We start from the raw sequence: 22,916 nt of genomic DNA, 5'->3' as shown, positions 1-22,916 counted from the left end.
CGGTCTGTTTTGTGTCTCGGGCTGACAAGTGATGTGAGCTACCGTTTTCATTTTCCACGCTGCGGTTTGTATACTTTCTGTCCTACGTCAAGTCAACCATTCAAAATGCTATTACCAAATCCTGTCTTGTGGGGTTTTTTTGTCACTTTTCAAGTTGGTTATTTGCACATTGTCGGAGTGTATTCAGTCTGTCAAGTCACTTTGTTGTAAGTCTTTTTCATACAGCAGGTTAAATCCAATCCAGTTTTTTTCCAGTCTTTCCTAGATTTGTATCCCTGTTACATTAAAAACCAATGTAGAGCCTATTACAATGATCCAGACCCTGCGCACAAAACGATGTTCAATAATTACGTGGTTGTTTTATAGGTAATGATGCTATTGAGGAATTCTTCCATAGAGTACGTATGATTTAGGGGTCTCTTTATTCTAATATAATCTGCATGTCCTTGCTCCTTCTTTTATGCCATTTCTCACTTTTTGGGTAAAAGGATGTATATTATAGCTATTATGGCTGGTGCAGAAATGGGAATGAGACTTTTTCAAGGTACTGAGGAGAATAAAGTGCAAAGGAAGACTAGCATGGGAAAATAATTGGGTCATCTCGAACCAATGGGACATTAACGCGCCATTGGGCTTCTCTGACTGTCTTGCTGCCTCCTTCTTCATAAATTGCTATGAATCAGGACACCCCATAATACCGGATGATTTAAGGCTAATTAGAGCTAAGCCTTTATAGGCTCGCGCCTACTTCCCAAATGGACAGACGACTATACCTGAGAATGTTTGAAAATGCACCTGGCGTCTCCTAAACAACCTTCAAGCCGGCAGCAACAGCTATAGTGATAACCAAAACATCATAGAAATGCATCCCTTCCTCGTCTTTCCCCCCTTCCCGGTTTATGCAAATAGTCCTTAATAAAAGCATGCTCACTCAGGGGCCTCAGGTACAGGCAAGCAGGGGAAGGTCACATTGTAGGGGAAATTATTCTCCTCACGGCATGGTAATGAAAGCCTTTTTTTATCGAGCGGAGCCAGTTAGGTTCTTGTCCTCAGCTCTCTGCTGCACTGCTGGCCTGGACGCTACCTGTGTTTATTTACTTCTGTCCACAGCAGGACAGCCAGCAGCTGCGGGACGGCCCCCGACTTAAGTAAACTGGTGACTAATTGCTTCGGGAGGGGGGAGCAGTGGAGTGATGGGCAGGGGTGAAGTTTGAGAGGTTGTCACATTTGCATGGGATATGATGAGATATGATGTTTTCGTAGCAGTGGTATTTGCAGTTTGTGTGTGTGTGTGTGTGTTGAAGTTGGGGCTGCCTTGTTTTTGTAGGAAAAATGCAACAGCCCTCCGTTCAGAGCAGCATGTTTTAAGATCAGTGAAATCCTCAACAGTTTTATGACTCCAACCCTCCCAGCTGCCACTGAGTTAGGGACTCTTGCCTTCCAAACACATGATGAAGAGCGCCTCCCCGCCCCGAGCTGGATGGGGAAGGGAGTCGGTTCCATTTGCAGTTAGTGTGTTGCATTTGTGAATGATTTGTTGGGAACCTGCTTCACTATTTCAAAAGACCTGAAAGTATTGATCCTGCCCCCCCCCCCCCCCGATGAGCTGACACCTCATGTATCGTCCTGAAGTCACACCATCTGGATACGGCTGCTCCGATGAGGCCTCTGCAACGGAGAAGAACATTTGGAGGGAGGAAAGGAATATAGAAACAAACCTCATGAAACCAGCTAAATCTAACAGAGGCTGTGCGTTTTTGAAAAAAGGATTTCTAACTTGTAGGCTTTTTTTCCTAAAAGCATCAAATGTAAACAGTTTTTATTGGCAGATAAAGTTTGTTCAGTTGTCATGGAAATGGACTTGTTGACATATCTGCTCTGAGAAGAATATAATCCATAGCACTTTTGATTATAAGTTAAACACTTGTTGCTAAAGTCCTGAAAAGGATGTGGATAAATTCTCGCCCACGCTGCAGTAAAAGTTAATATGTCAGGAATTATTTTGGTTAAAAACATTTATTTGGTATTTTGGTATGTAGTACTTGTAACTATTGAAATAGATTGGATCTGTGCATTTGAACATTACAGTTGCAAGACTGATCACTGTCATGATCAGCCTTTACAGAGCGTTTTCGGCAGGTGGCACCTCTTGGCGACTAATTTCCGATGCAGAATTTGGACGGGCTGTCTTGAGCTGGAAGCCTTTGTTTAACGGCTGACGGTATGCCAAACACGTCTCCTGCATCAGAGTAACCATATGTTTGCGCGCAGCCATTAATCTCAGGCTGGATGTTTGACTGTTCCCGTTTCGCCCTGTCCTACCCAAGTTACTGTCCCTCGACTCTCACTTCCTGTTGCAATAGCGGCGACTGACCACCACCACACAGATGGCTGTCAGCCAGACGAGGGCAGCAGAAGGGCCCTGTCGACCCCAACACACACACACGAGCGCGCACACACTTTTCGGGTTCACTGTCGTACGGCGCAATGACAAACGCCAACACACACAGAGCTGAGGGCGTCAGAGAGCGTTCCTGGTCAATGACAAATTGCAGCCCAAGACAACAGGCCCCGGTGCAGCTCTCCTGAGGGACTCGTGAGATCTCTCACAGGGTGACCCAGTTCCATCACGTCTCCCCTTCCTTCTCCCTCTCCCCTCTACCATTCTCCTTCCTTTAGCTGCACGTCCTCCCTGCATTCACACACAGACTTTGCTTGCTTTGGTTTTGTAAGGCTCCTCACCGCTCTCTAAATATGTTTCCTCCTCATAGCAAAAAATGTTTTAGCTCTCCGAATGTAAACTCCCAGGTTGACACAGCGCCTTCTGCTCGGTAAGAAAAGTCTGCAGCCCGCCCGAGTCGGCCAAACTCACTCTCCCCCCTCCGACATCCTCCTGCTCAACATCCTACCTCAAGAGCCAGTTCCTCACACACACACACATACACACACCTCAGTCACTGCTAACATCACTTACCCAAGAGATAAAAAAAAGAAGAAACATCTAGGATTTATTTCTTGGTTCTTAATTCACTCTCTTTTTTTCTGCCTTTACAGCAAATAACTTAACTGCAATGCAGCAGTGCCAGTATGGGGCATTAATATTAATGTCTGCCCATTTTGCCCAGCATGGCAGGGAGCCTGTCAATCTAGACTTCTATTGGAGGGGCTCCCTACATCAGCTAACACCTGCCCAGCACTCAAGTGCCGGCTGTTGACACTAGAAGGCGCCAGTCGGCTTCTGTAGGAGGCGCTGCATTCATTGGCCAGTTGTTTTACATATAGGAGACATTTCCAGCCAATCCACGTCGCACAAATGTTCTGTATTGCACCAATAAGAGGAAGAATATGAGCACAAAAAGAACAAAGGCATTATGTGGGACAAATGCCCTTGATTCTGTTGGTAGTTTAAAAAAAAAAAACTGCATTCCTGTGTTGTCTATCAGTCTTCCTTGAACAAAAGCTAAAAGAGTGTTAGGTTTAACCGCTGGGAATAAGTTTTATGTTATAGCTTCAGGCAGGAATCTGATGTGGCAAGGTCTTTTCTTGAATAATTTGCTTGTTTAAGTCTCAACTTCTGCCCAGTGGGAGTGCAATGGATGAAATTACTCAAAAGTCCCCCCGTGAGATGGTAAATCTACAATAGGCGAGCAAATAGTTCTTTGTAACAAAGGCGACACATTATGAATATGAGATTAGGGCAAAGAGTGGGCGCGGCTGCTATATCATTTAAGCAGCGCCCCTCTGCATTAAGTGGTTTGAAGATGGCTGCAAGCAATGCAGGTGTATGTGCGTAAGCCTCTGTGCGATGAGAGGTAGAGAGAGAGCGAGAGGGAGCCTGGGATCAGTGTGCTGCGCTGTTCATCACTGCAGCAGTACACCAGCCCCGGATCTCTGTCCGTGCAGAGGTGCTGACTGCCTTGCCTCCCTTGCCTCTCTCTGCTCCTCTTTTCCTCTGCTGCTTTTCCTCAAGAGGGGTGTGCTGATGATGCTCTCTTTCATTACCCCGGGAGGAGAGAGACGAGCTGTAGGTTTAGCAGGAAGAAAAAAAAAAAAAACCCTGCAGAGAACCTGCCGTGCCGATTACCTTTACTCTGAAAGACTGTTGGTTTGCTTTCTTTCCTCTGTCTCAATAGTTCACCATTTGTCATTGATTGTGCAGGCTGCGGCCTTCCTGTCCCGTGCTACAGCCCATTCCCCCCCCCTCTGTGTGCTGTTTCGGATCATATTTACCTCTTTGTATTGTGTATGTAAATACTCCGCCGTACGGATGTGGGCTGTTCAACCGTTATCAAAGTCAGGGTAAAATCTGCCGCCTCCTTTTGTCGCAGTTCAAAGATATGCCCTGCATGATTATTCAGGGTTAATCAGGGCCAGAAGTGTTCCCTCCAGCGTTCCTGCTCTAATGCTTATTGAAGGTACATTGTGTACCTAACTACAGACCAGATATAAGAAGAGTTTAGCGACACAGCTTGGGCTTTTAAGTGCCTTGTTTCACATTTCAAAGTATTTGCAAAAAGGAGTTTTCTGCTGCCTTTATTCCTCATCAGATATCCTTGGCTTGATGCGCCTCTCGTACATTAAAATCGGGATGAGTCTCATTTCAGTATTCTCATGTATTATATGCCTGGGTGTGTGCCCGAGAGCTAAAGCAAGAGGAGGGTGCACGGAGAGATAGGAGTCGGGGGCAAAGAGATAATGGATGAGTTCAAACACTAAACTAAAAGCTGCCATGCAAGAAAAACCAAGTTGACTTTGCGAGAGGAAGGGCATTAACTCCCATGTATTTCTTTGTAATTACAGTCGAGTTAATAAGGAATGGAAATGTGTTTGTGGCTTTCATCCACCACTAACTCTGGGGTCTCTCCTTTCTTCTTCTTCTTCTTCTTCTGTGGCACTGTGGGTAGTGACAGCCAGCCTCCCTCTTTATCCCCACTGTGACACTGTGACTCCTTCTCAGCCCTCCTCTCGTACAGTTCGCCTTTGCAGCCGCGTCTCTCGGTGGCACACATCCTCCAAATGACCTTCAGTGGCACAGGACTGACGGGCTCTTCTCGCCACACCAGGCCACTCATGTTAAATGGCACTGTTTAAACAATAGATTTTTTTCCCATCCACCCTGTCTGTTTCTTCCCCAGGAGAAGACCTGAGTGAATGCAGCTAAATCTCATGTAATTACCATTTTGCCTCCCAATGATAGACGCTTTTGCGCATCATCAAGGGAAAAGTGGCTTCCCTTTTTAACCGAAGAGATGGTAGAGGGACGAGTACTCTAAAATAACACACAGCACTTGTACCGCTCAAAGCTTGATGTAAATAACACTCTGCTTGGGAAAGCAACTCCTCCCTAAGTTGATTTAGTATTCTTGTCCCCATGTGTGAAAATGGGATCTGCTCTGCTGTAAAAAAGGGGGGGAAAATGTACTGGAATATGCTTTGTATCAGCAGCACAGACACTGGGATGTGTTTGCTTCCAGCAGCTTGTGTCTGACCCCACGGTCTCACACAGTGCATGAAAGAATTCATTCACTGATGTATGAATTTCTTTTTTTTTTTTGCTTTTTACATCACAGATGTGAGATCAATTTTACTGCATTGTCTTGACTTTCTACACCAGAATCCACTCACTCACTCCTTTCTCCCCCACTCTCTTGCTCTCTCTGCTCAGTGCCATGCGTGTGCTGCTATCCAAACTGCCGAGGCCTTGGATCGTGGATGAGAAGAAGGATGACGGTTACACGGCGCTGCACCTGGCTGCCCTCAACAACCACGTGGAGGTGGCCGAGCTGTTGGTGCACCAGGTGACAACACGGAGGCATTTTTAAATACATGCTTTAGCGCTCAAACTGACAACAAATGCAAGTTTCTTCATGCTCTGTGAGAAAACTCTTTACCGTTTACAAATATTAGCCCAAAGCATAGCTGCATCAGCTCAGCCTCAGCACTCCCGGCTTCCCCCTCACTACAGACCATTAAGAGCAGCTTCCACTGCACTCCCTGCAGCCAGCAAGCTGTAGACCAGTTGAAGCAGCTATAACTGCCTTTTTTTTTATTGAATCCATACGGTTCACGGGGCCTCTAGAGGTAAGCTTTAGTGCTGCCGGGCCCTCATATCCTCCTCCTCCTGCAATCATAGGTTTGTACTCTTTTTTTTTTCTTTCTCTCTCCCCTGTGAGAGTGCAGATTTAACTCCCCGGAGACTAACACATGCAGGAGTTTACGGCAAAAGTCACCTGACCAAGCAGGAACTGGGTTAATTAGGATGTGGTGCAAGGCAGCAATGTTGCTGCAGCATTCCAACGCATGTACGTTTGCTGTGCAAGCTACCTTTCAGCGGGGACGGCCTTTTTTCCCAAGTCCCTGCAATGGGCTGGTTTTGCAGTGATGGCTCAGCTTTCTATTCAGAAATTGCACCACACTACAAGGTGCACTGCAGATTCCCTGCCAGCCAGCCAGTCAGCCAGTCAGTCAGTCTTATTACTTGGGGATTTCACACACTGCCTGATCACAATGCTTATCTTCCCTCCACATCTCCTCAGCTGAGGTATTCGCAATTGGAAATGACAATCACATGCAGCGTTATTGTGGGATGCGTCTTTTTTTCTTTTTTCTTTTTTTTCTTCCCCAGCCCCCTAGGTGATACTTTGTTGGTCGGCAGGGTTGAAAGAAGGAAAGGAGGTTGTTTGAGGCACATAAACCCAGAGAGCTTGTTACAGTTACAGGCTTTCATGTACTGAACAATTGTTTTATTACATTTTGCTTTATTCGATTTTGTCCACATTTATCATCCCTCCCATGCACATATGAGTGACACACTAGGGTTGGTTGTTAATATATGCACAAATATCCCAGATGTTAATAGTGTGTGTGTGTGTGTTTTCTTCTTTCTATCTTGTTCCCACCTCCCAGGGCAGCGCCAGCTTAGACATCCAGAATGTCAACCAGCAGACGGCGTTACACCTGGCAGTGGAGCGCCAACACACACAGATAGTCCGGGTTAGTTGGGGCTTCTAGCCTTCTTTCTTCTTTTCCTCATTTGTTCTCCTCCTTTTTCTGTTCTTTTTTTTCACAGCACAAAAAAACTACACATCCTGTCTCTAGTTATCTCTCTGTCAGTCCCTCTCACTCTGGACCATACACAAAAGCGGGGAGAGGAATAACGTCAGTGCAGCCCTGCATTTAATTTACACGGTTGGATGTCCTGCAGTTGAATGAGGTCCTGCTTCAGACTGATGCTGTGTAGAGAAAATGCTCTCTGAGGCTGTGTCTTGGTTAGAGTCATTTGGGGTAGTATTGGATTGAGATAGCCACGTTGCCATCTTGTGGACTCCAGACAAAATGCACTCTATAATTGGAGGGGCTACAACACTGAAGGCAGTTCATTGTAAGCAGCAGCCTTATAAATCAGCGCCGTGGCATTTGCATCGTAGCATAAAATTAAAGTTGTTTCATGGTCGCTGCCAGACTTTTGCGTTTTTAAACCGCCTGCTTGCGCAACTCTTTGTTTATATGTTCCTCTTCACAGCTGCTGGTGCGGGCTGAGGCCAAGCTGGATGTGCAGGACAAGGATGGGGACACGCCGCTTCACGAGGCACTGCGTCACCACACGCTATCCCAACTGCGACAGCTCCAAGATATGCAGGATGTCAGCAAAGTGGAGCCCTGGGAACCCTCCAAGAACACAGTAAGGCGTCACACTGTTAAAGACACTCACACATTAAAACGAAAACAACTTTGTGTGCAGGCTAACAGCCAAAAACACCCAACAAGAAAACAGCTGCAAACTTGTGAAATAGGTGACACACAGGTAGCTGAAGAGTTAAGATATCTTAAACTTTGGTTGATAACAATTTTTAGGTCAATATGTAGAAAAGAAATATGGAAATGTTCCTTCTTATTATCCAATAGGTTGATGTGAGGTGTCATCTTGATATTCCCAAACATAATTGTCTGGGAGCAGATTGCTGACTACCATGGCGTATTAAAAGACACAGGAAAGATGGGCAGCCGTCGCTCACTCCAGCTGTGCTCTTAAGATGGGATGCCACTGTGTTGCAGGCCTGATGCAGAGGGCTCTGTTTGTGCTGCTTTTAATACAAAAAACCCAGGCAGGATAATGAAACCGTTTAAACTTGCTGCAACATTTCCCCTCAAGATTTTATTATGTTTCTCAGATTGATGGATAAAACGAATGGTCGAGAGAGCAAGAAGTCATTACCAGGAGTTACTGTGACTCCAGTTATCTTATAAAAACTCTCTAGTAACTGTGGAGGATCTGACAGAGTCAAATGCGACCCCTGCTGACTCACAGCAAACATGTTTTTTTCTCTCTCTGTTTACTGAGCTGATTTGAACAATGAAACTCATTAGACACAAAAAGACACATTACTTTTTCTCACCCATGCCATGTATTTTTCTCCTGTGAAAACTTGCACATACATGCAGAGAACACACAAACCAGATTCAGTAGGAAAACCAGACAGTTATTAAAGCCTTTATAAATACATGCCATGCTTGCTCTGTCAACACCACAGAGGTGCAGTCACATCCTGTCTCTCATAATCATGGCTTTCAGCATCAGTGGTTATTAGATGGTCTTTAGGTAGCGTTCTGCAGGGTCTGTGTACACACCTGTATGAAGATGAGTGTGTGTGTGTGTGTGTGTGGTCCGCTGCCCCGGTGTGTGAAAAATGATGACAGATCACACCTAGACAGGAAGCTCAGTGCTCCTCAGTCGCCCCTGTCATCTGCATCACTGGACAGCCCGGTTCTGCAGCGGACCATCGCTCAGACAGCCGCCTCCGATGTGTTGGGTGGGGTGGTGGTGGTGGTGGTGGGGGGGGCAGTCGACCGGCTTGCTGCCCCCTTTCTGACCAGCCTGAATGAGTTCATTCCTCTCTTCAGAGGCCGACATGTCAGAGCCGAACCATTTCCGTGTTAACACCACATCACTAATCCCTACAGGGATGTGCTTAAGGCTGGAGTGCCTCGCTGCAGCGACAGGCTTACCGTACCTGTCACCTTCTGTCTCCCTCCCACGTCTTTCCTCCTCTCCTCCTGCGCCTCCTCCTCATCCTCCTCCTCCTCCTCCTCCTCCTCCTCCTCCTCCTCCTCCTCCTCCTCCTCCTCCTCCTCCTCCTCCTCAGTTCCTCCCCACTCCTCAGCCCTCCTCCTCCCCAGCGCCTCCTGCCCTCGCCTGGTTCCCCCAGCGGAGGAGCGGAACAGACAGACAGCGGGTCTAATTGAGATATGTGCAGTTGGGTCACTCTCCCATAGCTCCCCCCCCCCACCCACCTCCACCCCCTCCCCTTCAAGATGAGAATTGAATTAGTCGGCCCGATGGCTCCATCAGCAGAGATGTAAAAGCTACTGCTTGAAGACAATCAGACATGGAAGGTCCAAATTGCTTCAGAGAGAGACGCTTTTTGAGTTCGAGTGAGGTGATGAGCTGGAGGAGGGATGCGAGAGGGATGTGACAGTTAATGGGATTTTGGATGGTGGTGGTGGGGGGTGGGGGGGGGTTGCAGGGGGTTACACTGTCTGACAGCCATCTGAAGGCGTGTCTTTGACTGGCTAATTAGGGGCGATGTGACACTTACTTTGATATGGTTCATCTGGGTCTAACTCTTGAAACCAGGATTCCTCACTCCTCTCACTCTTTGCTCTGCGCCACTGTGACAAAACCAAAATAAAAACCTGACATGTCTCTGATTCCGTCTGTTTTTTTTTTTTTTGCGTCCACAGTTAATCATGGGCCTGGGCACTCAGGGGGCGGAGAAGAAGAGCGCAGCATCCATCGCCTGCTTCCTGGCAGCTAACGGAGCAGACCTGACCATTCGTAACAAGAAGGGCCAGTCCCCTCTGGATCTGTGTCCTGACCCCAGCCTCTGCAAAGCTCTGGCCAAATGTCACAAAGAAAAGAGCAGGTAAACATCATCCCTTAAAGGAATAGTTTGACATTTTAGGAAATGCACTTACTTGCTTTCATGCTGAGCATTGGAAGAGCAGATCAATACCACCCCCATGTATGTAGGGTAAACATGAAGACAGTAAAAACCTGCTAATTCTAGTAAAGCTCCATAATTTTTCTTGTTTGTTAATGTGTTCTTTTTCTTATTTATTGTCTTTTCTGAAAAAGGTTTGACATAGTATATTGTTTCCTTTCTCCACCTTCTTTATCTGTTTTTTTTTCTTAATAGTCTCCCCTTGTCTTTCCATATTTTCTTTGTTCTCCATCAGCCTCTCTGGCTTTGTGGTTTCCACTGCTCTCACACACTGTGTTTTTTTTTTTATCCTCCACCTTCCAGTGGCCAGGTGGGCACCCGCAGCCCGTCTCTGAACAGCAACATCGAGTCGCTGGAGGAGTGCATGGTGTGCTCAGACATGAAAAGAGACACTCTGTTCGGGCCCTGCGGACACATCGCCACCTGCTCCCTCTGTTCGCCGCGTGTCAAGAAATGTCTCATCTGCAAGGATCAGGTCCAGTCGAGAACCAAGGTATCAGAGACACTCTACCACTGTCTGTCCCGAACCCACAAATGTATAGATGACAAGGAGTGGAGAGACACTTTTATTACCCCCCCTTTTTTTCTTTTTCTCTTTGTTTCATTTTCCACAGATTGAGGAGTGCGTAGTGTGCTCTGACAAAAAGGCAGCCGTATTGTTCCAGCCCTGTGGTCACATGTGCGCTTGTGAGAGTAAGTTACACAGATTTCACATCATAATCTAGAGCTGGGTGATATGGCCTAAAAAAAATATAATAGTTTATATATATATATATATATATTATATATATATATATAGTTTTTTTTCTACAATTACTTTTTTAGTCGTATTTTTTTTTCTTCCTGCAAATTCTAGAAATGACAAAGAAATTATTCTAATAAATTAAAGCCTGGGTTGCTCATATCTTGGGTTGATTTTCCACTGGGACCTGGCCTTCTCATATGGGAAACTGTAGAAAAACGATTCTAGTAACATTAGCTACTTTTTAAACAATGGTTCCCCTGTGTCTGAAACATAAACTACAAACTATTGAAGCTCAGAGAAGTGTCGGCGGCTCCGTCCCGTAGTTACCCAAGTCAAAGTGACATTATAAAACATCATCGCCCAGCTCTATCGTGCTCTTTACTTCAGCATCCTCCACCGTTTTGAATACGATATCTGACCGTCTGTGTGTTTCCTCTCCCTCCAGACTGTGCCAGCCTCATGAAGAAGTGCGTACAGTGCCGGGCTGTTGTGGAACGCCGCACGCCCTTCGTTCTTTGCTGTGGAGGGAAAGGTATGGAGGATGATGCCGCTGATGATGATGATGATGATGATGATGATGATGATGACCTTAGTGAGTGAATCTTCCACACATTCCCTTTTAATTATCCCCTTTTATTTTTTAGTTTTCTTTCTTTCTTTCTTTCCCTTCTTTCTTTGTTTCCTCTTTTTAAAATATATTTACCTTTTGCTTTGTTGCTGCCTTGCTTATGCATTGTATTCCTATGTTTGCATCACTGATGTTTTTTTTTTTTTGTTTTTTTTTTGCTGTCTTTTTTAATGTATTTATTTTCCCTTACTAAAACATGCATTAGATATTTAAAAATGTGGTCAGACGTTTGAATCAGTCAACCTTACTCTCCAAATATGCATCCACTTTGATTGTGTCATTTAGTTCTACTCTACTCTATTTAGACAGATAGTGGCCTCACTAATGTTTAGCTGCCTTGTTTTTTGTTATGTTTTGTTTTGGCTAATGAGACTTATTAGATTGGGTTTTGCTGGAATATGAAAACTAATCACATTCCTATAAATATATCTGGATTTATTTGCAGGCGTTTACTAAACAACCTGCAGTTCTTATGGTTTATATATATTAATACCTTCATGAATGTGTAAAAGAACTGAGTTAGAATTCCTCCCTGGGGGTGAATTTCTATAGAGAGGCACAAAAAAACAAGTTTTTACAAGTGGATGTAACTTCCAATGAATCTCGATATAATATTGTGTCCAAATTTATTTAGTTTTTGGTTTCATTCACAATCCATCTTCTTGTCTCCAGCTGACACAGTTTTATTGTCCACATGTTTATTTTAGTGGTGTACTAGCGGTAACTTCTATCATGTTTTCCACATTTTCTGTTGGGTTAAAAGGGAAGCTGTTGTAAGTTCACTAACTCCATGTGTTAATTGTGTCACCTCGCTCCACTTATTGGTTTTTATTACCATGCAGATCTCACACACATTCACAACCAGACGTGCAAAAAACCCCAAACGCACGCAGACCCTCATGCAAGGGGCAGCATCCCAGTTACAATGAAAGCTGATGCCAGATTGATCTGTCGCTCTTGATTATTTCAGCTCCCAGCGCCTCTAGTTTAGTGTTTTGCTTTTATAATGTATGTTTAACCCAGTGACCCCGTGTTAGACTCACGCTTAAGCATTGGCTAACGGCAGAAAGAGAAAGAATAAAGACGGCCGATCTCCAGCAGCACTGACTTGTAGCATGACCCCTGATTAAGGCCGCAAGCCAAAAAAATGTTATTTTACATACCACAAGTGCTGCTGGACTTTTGACCTCTTGGACTTTTTTCCTTTCTCCATGCAAGATGAGATTTAGATGCCAAGAAAACCTCCACTTTGCTTCTAGAGAAAGAGAAGGAATCACTTTACCGCTCTGCATTTTAACTATTAACTCTACATAGAAGTGACTCTTATTTCCCTTTCTATGCCTGATCACTGTTTCCCACTTTTCTAGCTTCCTCTTTAAATTTTTTCTCTGAACCTCCCTCCGAGGCCGTAGCGAGTAGTTTTTGGTCCTCAGGCCAACTCTTGAGCTGGTGAGGACGGCTCCTGCTATAACAATGTGACTGGTTATCCCCAGCAGGGAGCTCTAACACTATGGCAGGGGGATCGCAGGATCTTCTCCAGCCCAACAATCTGGCACTAAGTTGGTGTAAGTATACCTCCATGATCCCGTCCGTTATCAGAGCCTTTGTTTTTGAAAGAGCTCCCCACAGTGCTGCCCTGGCCCCTGTCCCCCTCCCCTTAAACCCCCCTTCCTCCTCCTTCTCTTTCATTTTATACACACACAGCCTGAACTGTAGATCGTCCATATGCCAAGAATCACACTGCTGATCACTATTTCTGGCAGATGTTTGCCAGTCTGGAATGGAAGTCCCCATCAGGGCCTCGGTCCAACTAATTTTTGTTGAGTACTGAAATAATATATCCAGGCAGTTTCACACTTGTATCATTACACGCTCGCATCGCAGTGGATTGTCCAACGCCAGAAACACTGCATGATGTTTTGTCCTTTGCCAGTTTCTATAATCTAGACAATTGCAAAGTATGCATTTCGGAAATCAAGTCGTTTAAAAGTGAGTGCTACGCCAACAGACTGCTAGAGCCCGGGTTTGATCTGCCAAACATAATAAATTTCCGAGTGCATGCATTTGTGATCATTTGCTTGTTTACAGAGCTCATGTTTTAAATATAATCAAGCTTCCAGCTTGTTTCAGAAAGGCAGTGTTGGTGTGGGTGCATTTCTCTCTTATTGGCAATATAGTTTATCATTATGAGGAGGTGAAGTTCCAGTTTGATGTTGCTGCTGGTGTAAACTGTTAATTTGTTTTATCCCTAGGCTGGTAATTGAATTCTTTTTTTTTTTTTTTTTTCTTAAACTCGTCTTTGTGTTGCTCTGTTGTGTTCAAACAGCCAGTGGAAACATCCCAGCCCTGCAGAGAGACAAGGACAACACTAACGTCAACGCCGATGTTCAGAAGCTCCAGCAACAGCTCCAAGACATCAAGGAGCAGGTAAGGCCTGAAGTGTACAGAAGAGTGTGACGCCTCCTCCTGCGGCTCATCACCCACATGCACGTTCAGGATGGAGCAGTTCGCAACATCCATTGAGACACACGAGTTTCCGTTTGGTGGGTTTGTCAGAGACATAGGGCAAGAGGCGGGGTTAGATCCTGGACAGGTCATCAGTCCATCACAGGGCCGACACATAGACGAACAAACTCAGATTCACATCAACCTAATATGTGTGGGAAGGAGCTGGAGAACCTGAAGAAAACATCCACCTGTTAACTCCACCCAGAAAGGAATTGAACCCACCAAACCTCTAAAACATGTAGCAAATGTCCAGCAGGACAGTGACAGATTGTTGCAGGTTGTGGGGTTTCCAAAAGGCCATGAATGCACCACCGTGATGTCATTAGACACTAATAAACAAAATAGTTTGACAATAACAGATACACAAAGCAGATGCAGCTCATGGCCAAGACCATGACTACTTGTAAAATGTTGTGTTTTCTCTGAAAATTGAAATGATGTCATCGCACCAAAGACACGAGCTGTGATCGTTTTTCTCCGTCTGTCCGCAGACCATGTGTCCGGTGTGTCTGGACCGGCTGAAGAACATGATCTTCATGTGCGGCCACGGCACCTGCCAGCTGTGCGGGGACCGAATGAGCGAGTGTCCCATCTGCCGCAAGGCTATCGAACGCCGCATCCTCCTCTACTAGATCTCCACACACACACACACAAACACTTTCTCTCTCTCTCTCTTTCACGCTCCTCTCAGAAGTTCACGCAACACCACAACCACACCACCAGCTGCTGTTGCCACCGCTATTACTACTACTGCTGCTGCTGCTGCTGCTGCTGCTTGACCACCCTCACAGCACCCAAGTCAGCCAGCCAAGGGGCGTCCTCAAATGTCTTATTGTACACAACAATGTTCTCTTAAAGTTCACGACGTGGAGTTTCTGTTACAAAACAAGGAAAAAATACGAGTTGACTTTTTATCAATTCTGCTGCTTCGTCACCATGTTTCCTAAATGCAGCCTCTCGGACATCGCCTTCGTTTCTCAATGTGTCTCTCTCTCTATCTCTCACTTTTTCTCCCTTTTCTCACCACCCCCTCTTCATCCCTTAATCTGTTTTTACTCTCTTCTGTGAAGCTTCTTTTCTCTCTCTGAGTCTGTGGAGTCTCCGTCAAGCCCACAGTCTTGGACATGAACTGAAAGGGTCAATCCCGTGCCTGGATTTCACCCTGCACCGGCTCTGAGCATCAGAGCGGATTCACAAAAGTTGGAGAAGAGGTTGTAAAGTCGTTGTAAAGTTGTCATGCATCTGTCGCAGTCAACGCCAGCTGCAGTCGAGTTTTATTGTATTTGTAAATCTTTATGCAAGTGTATTGGTATCGGAAGCTCCTGACGTGGATTTTAACTACTTACTTTTTTTTGCATTACAGTGTGGCAAGTTTGTGACACATTACGGTTTGCATCATTTAAAGGTTCAGTGAGTGTTTTGTTTTTTTCCACCTTTCTTTCTTCTTTGCTTCTCATCATGTGTTGAGTTTGGCAGTCGCGACACGAGCCGTACGTCGACTTGGCCTCGCAAGTTGAAGACCAGATGTTGGCAGTTTTCCACTAGAAAAAGCTGAGTCAGGGTTAACAAAACTCCACTTTCCACACTTTAACCTTCGGAGGTCCCACGTGAGGTCAGTGTTGAAACACCACAGATACAGTTTGTCTGACCACCAGGTAGCACACCACACCACACCACAGTACTGCCGATTCAACCTGTCCAGTGATCGGCCACCATCGCACCTGTTTGTCGCACACACACGACCTCACATGATGCAAACGTTTCTGTAACAGAGCCTGTTGTCACAACTTACTGTTTTGAGACTTGGTATTGTCTGATTTAAAAAAAAAAAAAAAAAAGAAGAAAAAAAGTACAATTCAATAAGCATTGCTAATTTACCATTGATGACTGTGTGCCATTTGCTTCCAAAAATCTACTGGTTAAATAACTTGTATGGGGATAAGGTGCTTATTATCTTGTATTACTGTTGTTGTTTTGTTTTTCTATTTTATTTAAGTGTATTTCCTTTTCTCAAAATCAACATCTATTGAGCTAGAAAGTACAATCCATTAGAACACTAAAGATGAAAATGTAGAATAAATTATTTTGTATTGCTGCCCAAAAAGATAGGATTCATAGGTATCACTGCCTTCCTAATATGTAGCCTCAAAATCTCTCAAAACATTCTGCTTTGATATTAATGTTAAGATACGTTTGTGATGTTTTTTTGTTTGTTTTGTTTTTTTTTGTTTGCTTTTTGTTGGCCGTAGCTTCTAGATAGAAAGATTAAGCATTTTTCCTCTGAACTAGGTCTCTGTAAGCCTAATTTGTTTGTGTGAAACAGAAAAAAAGACATTTTGTTGTCTAAAGTGTCAAGTATCTTTTCACCAATGTTTTATTTTGGGAGGAAAGCTAATGTTTTTTTGTTTTTTTGTAAGACAGAACTTGCCTTACCTCTTTGAAAAAGGCAGTTGCCCATGTGGAGACTCGGCAAGGTGGCTAGCTTGCTCCGCTATGTGGGACTTTGCAACCACATACAAGCATCGTTTTCTCTCTCTCTCTTTAGGTCTGAAAGCAAATTTTTTTTCTTGAGTACAGTTTCAATTCTTTTCACTGATCATGATAACACTTTAAGCTAGAAGCACTAATACGCTTTATGGTAGTGTTGTCTTGTTACGGTTGTTATGAAAAAGCCTCTTTTGTACTTTTATTTTCAATACCTGTTAATTGTCCTGTTGGAAATGTATCGGTAGTATTTTCTTTGGCATGAATGTTTGACATATGCAGTACGACATGTTTCATGAAAACCGTTCGGTCTGTATTGCTAATAAGTGCTTTTAAAACAACCATATAGCTGAAATAAAGTTCCAAATGAACCCTGGGACGCTGAAAAGTGCTGTTTGTTCCTCTTGAGTTGGAATCGTTCGTTAGCTTTGAGCATTTTGTTTTGTTTTGTTTTTCATGTTGAGATGTGGCTGAGCAGCTTCTTATAAAACACATTTGCATTTTGTTGCTTTTGTCATGCTGTGCAGCGTCTGCCTCTGCAGAGGAGACAGGGTGGCAGAGATGGGAGGTGTGGGGTAATTGAAAATCCTCACACCTAATAATGACTCAGCGCCAGCGTGTGAGAGGTCAGCTATGCTAATTCAAGAGAGAGGGAGGATGAAAGGTAAACCACACAGGAGAGATGGGAGCGAGCCGAGCACAGTGATGCATCTCCTCCAGTGCGAGCTGTGACAGCGGGACATCTCACAAGACATCTCCTCTCCACTTCCAAATTATGACCAAAGGCCTTTTACGCTCCTGCTCATTGATGAGTCCATTCATAACCTGGACGTCTTTGGACTGGGCTCACATGCAGCTGCTCATAACAGGGCATTCATCATGCTGTCACCCTCTCACGTCGTCAACGCCAACAACACCGACTGTGGCCGAGACTCTTGAGACCTTTTTTTTTTTTTTTTCATACCCTCGCAGATCTCTGTGACTTGGCATCAGGCCTGGACAGTTGTCGAGTGTAGAGTCTGTTGTCACGTCGTCCATTGTGCTCTGTCATTTTACATTCGAGTAGCTGTCTTATAAAAGAATGGGCTCACACGGTTTACCTGTTACGGTGTCAGACGGTGACTGCAGTGCCACTTTGTCATCGTTTTCTGTCGGGAGCAGACTGTATATATTCTGTGTGGTAAGAAGTATGTGGACACCAGTCACTGTCGCTCCAGTACTGATGCAGGGAAGTCTTTATTTTCAGAATTCAGACAGTGATGACTAACAAAACCTGGACCACAGACTATGTATATAATAATAGAACATTATTTTTTTAATATATATTTTAGACCGTGGTGTGCTTCCCAGTTGTTGGGGAAAGGCCTGTTTACTGTTTCAGCGTTGGTTTGGTGTGACCAAACCCCCCCCCCCCCCATCACATTATATGTGATGCAACTATCACATATAATCTTAATGTGTCCACACACTTTTCTCCAGGTAGTTAAGGTTAAGAATCATAAAACCATGATGCCAGGCCATTATTATAATGGTGTGTCAAATGAATCGGAGGTGTCAAAACCAGGCTGTTTGTCCATCACTCTGACTGACCACAGGCCCCTCGCTGCCATGCCGATTGCCTGTGTGTCAGGGTGCCGGAGACGACGCTATCTCCCCCCCACCGGCTGTGGTGTGGCCTGATCCTGGGGAGCATCCCTGACCGCCACGCCTGCCAGTTTCAGCCTGCTGCTTGAAGGCTGCAGCGTTTGCTGACTGGACTGCAGGGGTTGTTAACTCCCACACCAGGAGGGGGTGGGTCATCTAATCCCCCTCCTCCTCCTCCTCCTCCTCCCTACCCATGTGGCTGCCCCCGCACAGTGTGAGTGATGGTCGTGCCGGCACTGGCAGGCTTGACTGAGCAGCAGATAGAGATGAATTGAACCCCCCGGAGAGCGGAGCGGGCGACCGTGATCAGGAAAATGTCTGTGACCCTGCTTCAAGTCTCTGCTGTGATCACTGAGCAGGGTCAGTGGCATCCATCTGCTGGTGGAGTCAGCATGCCACGGGGGGAGGAGGGGTGGTCTGGACCCCCGTCTCTCCTGAGGCTTTGCCCTTGGTGCTAGTCCTGAAGTACTGACCCACTGAAATGGATATAATGTCTGTACATTTAATGCGAGGCGACGCTCTGATAACAGGGTTTTTTGACATGCAGCTTTCAGAGCGCATCACAAGGTGGCAGTACATCCAACCACTAAACCCTGTAGGTCTGACTGTCCTGTGACTGTACAGTGTCTGTGGCGCAGAGGACAAATCACCGAAATTTACAGTAAAGACACTTACTCATGGGCTTTATTTTGGCGTGGCAGGTAGTTACAGACGCCATCAGTCATGCAGAGATTATGCTGTAGTTGTTCCATGGCGACGGACGACGTGCTCACTCTGAAACACAGTTGTTAATCCCGGCCTTGGCTGCCAGCAAGAAATACAGAGTTTAAATTTACTACCACATCTCCGGAACTTGAACTTTATACATTTCATGATCCCAGGTGTGCTTTGTTCAGAGCAAAACTAAAGCAGAGACCATAAAATGCTTTTTTATTTTTTATTGTATATATTTATTTGTGAGGTCTCATGATAAAATAGTATAAAAATTGTATTATTCCTACAGTTATTTCCATCTGCAGCTTATTTCTTATTTAGACAACAAGCCTCAAATTCTAAATGTGTTTTGTTCTATTTTTTTCTCAAATCCAAAAGTATGGATCTGCAGAAATCAATTCCATCCTGTATTTAGTCAGACCACACAGATAAACAAAAAGGGAGAAAATATTTCTTCTCATCTATTTTGACCATTTGGGCTTTCCTGCCATGTTGGAGGAATTGATCATTGGCTGTCTGAAGGTCCTCTCGCTCTCTCTCTCTCATGTCAGCCAGTTCAGATCCAGTCTGTGCTGATTGCCCTTATTGTCTCCGTTTATGGACAGACTGAGCAAAGTGCAACTGTGGCTGCCTGGACCGACTCCTCAAGGACTAGAGAGAAGAAGGAGGAGGGAGAGGCCCGACATGAGGCCTGAGCAGTTTGTGTGTTTGTCGCAATCTGGTACAGTTTGGGGAATTCAAGACGGTTAACTGTGAAAATCTGTCAAACTGAGGTTGAAAACTTTACATTTACAGTTACATTCGGCAAACCTGAACTCGCAATGTGGGTTTATTTACAGTTGGGGTAAACTTAAGAAGCTATCTGCCATTTTTACCATCATGATAGTGATAATAATAATAACTTTAAAAGCGCTGTACAAACAAAGTAATAAAAGACAATGACAAGGTGTAAATTAGCAAGTGTAACAGACATTTACACACATGTTAAAATGAGATCAACAGAGCTGACAAAAGTATGTTCAAGTTGTGTTTTAAGCTGGCGTGAAAACGATGGTAGGTTTACGGTAGAACAAATAGAAGTAATTCAAATGTGATATAACCACATGTGTGTGTGTTTGTGTTAGTGGGTGGTTGAGGTGAGTGTACCTGAAATTAGCGGCCCCACCTCCCACAGTAAAGCTATAAACTCAGCTCTCCTCCCTCACTGGTCTCTCTCTTCAAAACATATAGGCTCCTGACGAGCTGATTGCTTTATTGATATTGATCAGGGCAAAGTGTCAAACCACTCGTCGATCACTCTCTCAGTGGTGGGTAATTGTTATTTATGCGTTTAGAGGGAGAAGGTTCACACAAACAGCACTCGGAGGGAACTGGATGTACTCGTGAACAAGGTCCCTTAAAACAAGCATAAAGTGTATTTTTAGTGATATTTCGTTACTCTTTTTTTTTCAATTTAAATCTAATTGGAATCTAATATCTTTGTAATATTTTTTCCATCTCATTTTGTATTGTACAAACATAAAATGATGCACATGTGGTATCACAATAGGACAGTGGTTGCAAGTTGTCCACTCGGTCACATCCAATATTCCTTATGAAGCACTAATAACTTCCCAATGTTTAAGCCTTAAACTTTAAGGGCATGTGGTATTAATTACAAATTAGCTGTTGGTTAATATTTATTATCCTGGTTAAATTATCCACGTGGTTTTAGAGAAGTTAATGATGTTCCATATATTTTAACAAAACAAAACGTGTCTTTCAGCGTCTTCAAACCATATTGTTTGTGACTTTTGACCTATTAGTCGTATCCCGCTTGTGCCGTCCTTATCATCCCGGCATGATTGGAGGCTGGAGCCTGTGAGCCACATTTACAGTGCAAATGTTATCGTTCCAATGACACTTTAAACAGTCTTTATCAATATATAGTCATTCAAGGTTTATGAGCTTTGATAAAATGCCACTAGCCAAGCAGGGTCATTGCAATGTGTATAGCTACGGAGTGCATTTTTTTTTAGATTATAATTACGACTATTTTCAGCGGAACATCAGGAATTTTACCTGCTCAACAGGTAAAATAAACACCTGGTATGTCCAGAGGACAAAGTGGCCTGACTTGGCCCGAAGTGTAAAAAGATATTGATTTTCTCCTCAGGAAGAGCAGCATGAGGGCAAACTACAGAGTGAGTTTGGCAGAACCTTATCATCCTATTATCTTTAAAACAGTGGGTTATCATAATTGCTTACTTAATAATTCTATAAAACGGTGGAGGTGCAACCTTTGCCTGGGCAGTAAACTGTCAAGTGCTTTTGATGCTGAGATTGAAAAGATTCCTGACAGGGTTAAAAAAAATACTGCAACCTATTAATTTTACAAGGCAGATTACAAACACTAACACACCAGTAATTCCCCATCAAGTAAAAACAGTTAAAAGCACATAAAGAATAAGTGATCGGGCCGATTAACTAACAATACAAAAGTAAAACGTGTGAGGTATTTCCACATTTTAGATTTATTTCTGTATAAAATAAAACTCTAATCACCAACAGGGGAGCCACTAGTAAATTCTTCAAATAATTAACCAATAGTGGCACTAGAGCTCTCTTCAGATGTGATTAGTTTCACACCGCTACAAGTGAGCAGAACAATGAGGTAGACATACTTAATCAAAAAGTGCAAACTTCATCACATTCATCACACTCAACTAAGCAAACAAGGTAGTGCTGATGACTCTGTCCTCCTGCACAGGGCCAGGTAATGATTTTTAAACCAGGTTACTTTTGGGATCCACTATTTGAGCCACATGTGACAGGGGGCTGAGCAGAGCTAGTCCTTGTAAAGTAAAAGCTAGAGAGACAACAAGGAAAGTCCCCAGAGCCAGAGTTTACTGAATTCCCCTGAGCGCTCCCTTTTCTGTTTCTTCCAGTTTCTTTCCATTACTGGAAAATAGGGGGTTCTATGGAGGCAGCAAATGCTACAAAGACACGTTGTATAACAAAAACAAGCGTACATCTGACAGGTGCTGCCTCCGCTGAGCAGGCAGTAACCTTGGAGGGAGTAGACAGGAATGTAGCAGCCCTATCTGAGCTCAGAGGGAAATACTGACTGCAAAGGCCTTTTTTTGTTCCAAGAGAAAAATCAATATTCCAGAGTCCATCACACGAGCAGGCATTTTGGTGGAGTTTTTTTTTCTCTCTCTCTCTCTCTTCTTCTTTCCAGGTGGGTTACAGCTATGTGAAACAAGCTCAGAGTGACCCCTGGAAAAATAGTTAATGCCTAACTTCTTTATCTTTGGTTTACAGCCAAGGGTTCTACCTCCAAATCAATACATGATACACAAATATCCCAGGGCTCCATGTTCTAGACAGAGAGCGATGGCGAGGGCTTGAGAGTTTAGCCAGCTTCACACCACCTGGCAGAGACTGTTTTTTTTTAAAAGGCCAGAAGCTGCCTGGAAAGCAAATGTTTAAAAAGCGCTTAATATTTGTGGAAATACGGTACATTTACTGGTACCAGTGTAATGTTTGTAAGGTCAACATACAATGTATGTGAGTCGGTTAGCTTTGCATTGGCCAGATAAGTTTTGAAGCTCAAAATTTTCAGACTATTCCTTTACAGGCCAGATGCTTTTAGCCTCACTGCTAGCTTAAAAATCAGGGATCTTTTTTTTTTTTTTTTTTTAAGTAAAAATCCAATATGTTATCTTTTAAAAGCTACTGGCTACAAGTAGCTACAACAGTGAAAAATAGGGAGAACCAGAACTGCTACCATTACTCTGCCTTGGGAAGATTAAATTAGCTCCTTCTGTTGTGCTAAATGATTGCATTGGTTTGTTAACTACTATCAAACGGTGTATAAAAACCTTTTAAATTAGCTCCTAGATTGAACAAGACTTAATGTATTTATGCTAGCCTAACCTGCTGATTGTAGGGTACCTATATTATTTAGATGCAAAACAAAAAATATCTTCTTATGACTCTTAAAGTGAATGAATAATTCAATTATTGCCAAATGTGCTTTTATTTCTCAATCACAAAGAGATAATACATGAAAACAGTGATTTTCATGGATTCATGGACATTTTCAAATTTGCGCTAAAAGAATTTTGACCAAAAAAACAAAACAAACATCCTGTTAATATTACTGAAGGTCTCAGCATGCGCCATGGGAACACAGCATCTGGAGCTTGAT

General features: G+C 43.9%; 1 protein-coding gene across 3 annotated transcripts in view; it reads left to right on the top strand.

Moving 5' to 3' along the window:
* mib1 (MIB E3 ubiquitin protein ligase 1) overlaps positions 1-16,711 on the top strand; it is a 54,857-nt gene extending 38,146 nt beyond the window's left edge. The window contains exons 13-22 of one of the 3 annotated variants that reach the window (XM_083991268.1): positions 5,666-5,798; positions 6,907-6,993; positions 7,523-7,681; positions 9,742-9,923; positions 10,305-10,494; positions 10,616-10,694; positions 11,192-11,278; positions 12,868-12,939; positions 13,701-13,801; positions 14,374-16,711. In XM_083991268.1, coding sequence (XP_083847394.1) covers positions 5,666-5,798; positions 6,907-6,993; positions 7,523-7,681; positions 9,742-9,923; positions 10,305-10,494; positions 10,616-10,694; positions 11,192-11,278; positions 12,868-12,939; positions 13,701-13,801; positions 14,374-14,514 — 1,231 coding nt within the window. In that variant the 3' untranslated portion in view covers positions 14,515-16,711. Of the gene's footprint in view, positions 1-5,665; positions 5,799-6,906; positions 6,994-7,522; positions 7,682-9,741; positions 9,924-10,304; positions 10,495-10,615; positions 10,695-11,191; positions 11,339-12,867; positions 12,940-13,700; positions 13,802-14,373 lie in introns of all 3 variants that reach the window. The other 2 variants (XM_083991267.1, XM_083991266.1) reach the window with 2 other exon arrangements.
* The last annotated feature ends 6,205 nt before the right edge of the window (positions 16,712-22,916 follow it).

Source organism: Trachurus trachurus (genome assembly GCF_905171665.1).
Source record: "Trachurus trachurus genome assembly, chromosome: 17".
In the NCBI taxonomy this organism is placed as follows: domain Eukaryota; kingdom Metazoa; phylum Chordata; class Actinopteri; order Carangiformes; family Carangidae; genus Trachurus; species Trachurus trachurus.
This window is presented reverse-complemented; position numbering and strand designations above follow the sequence as displayed.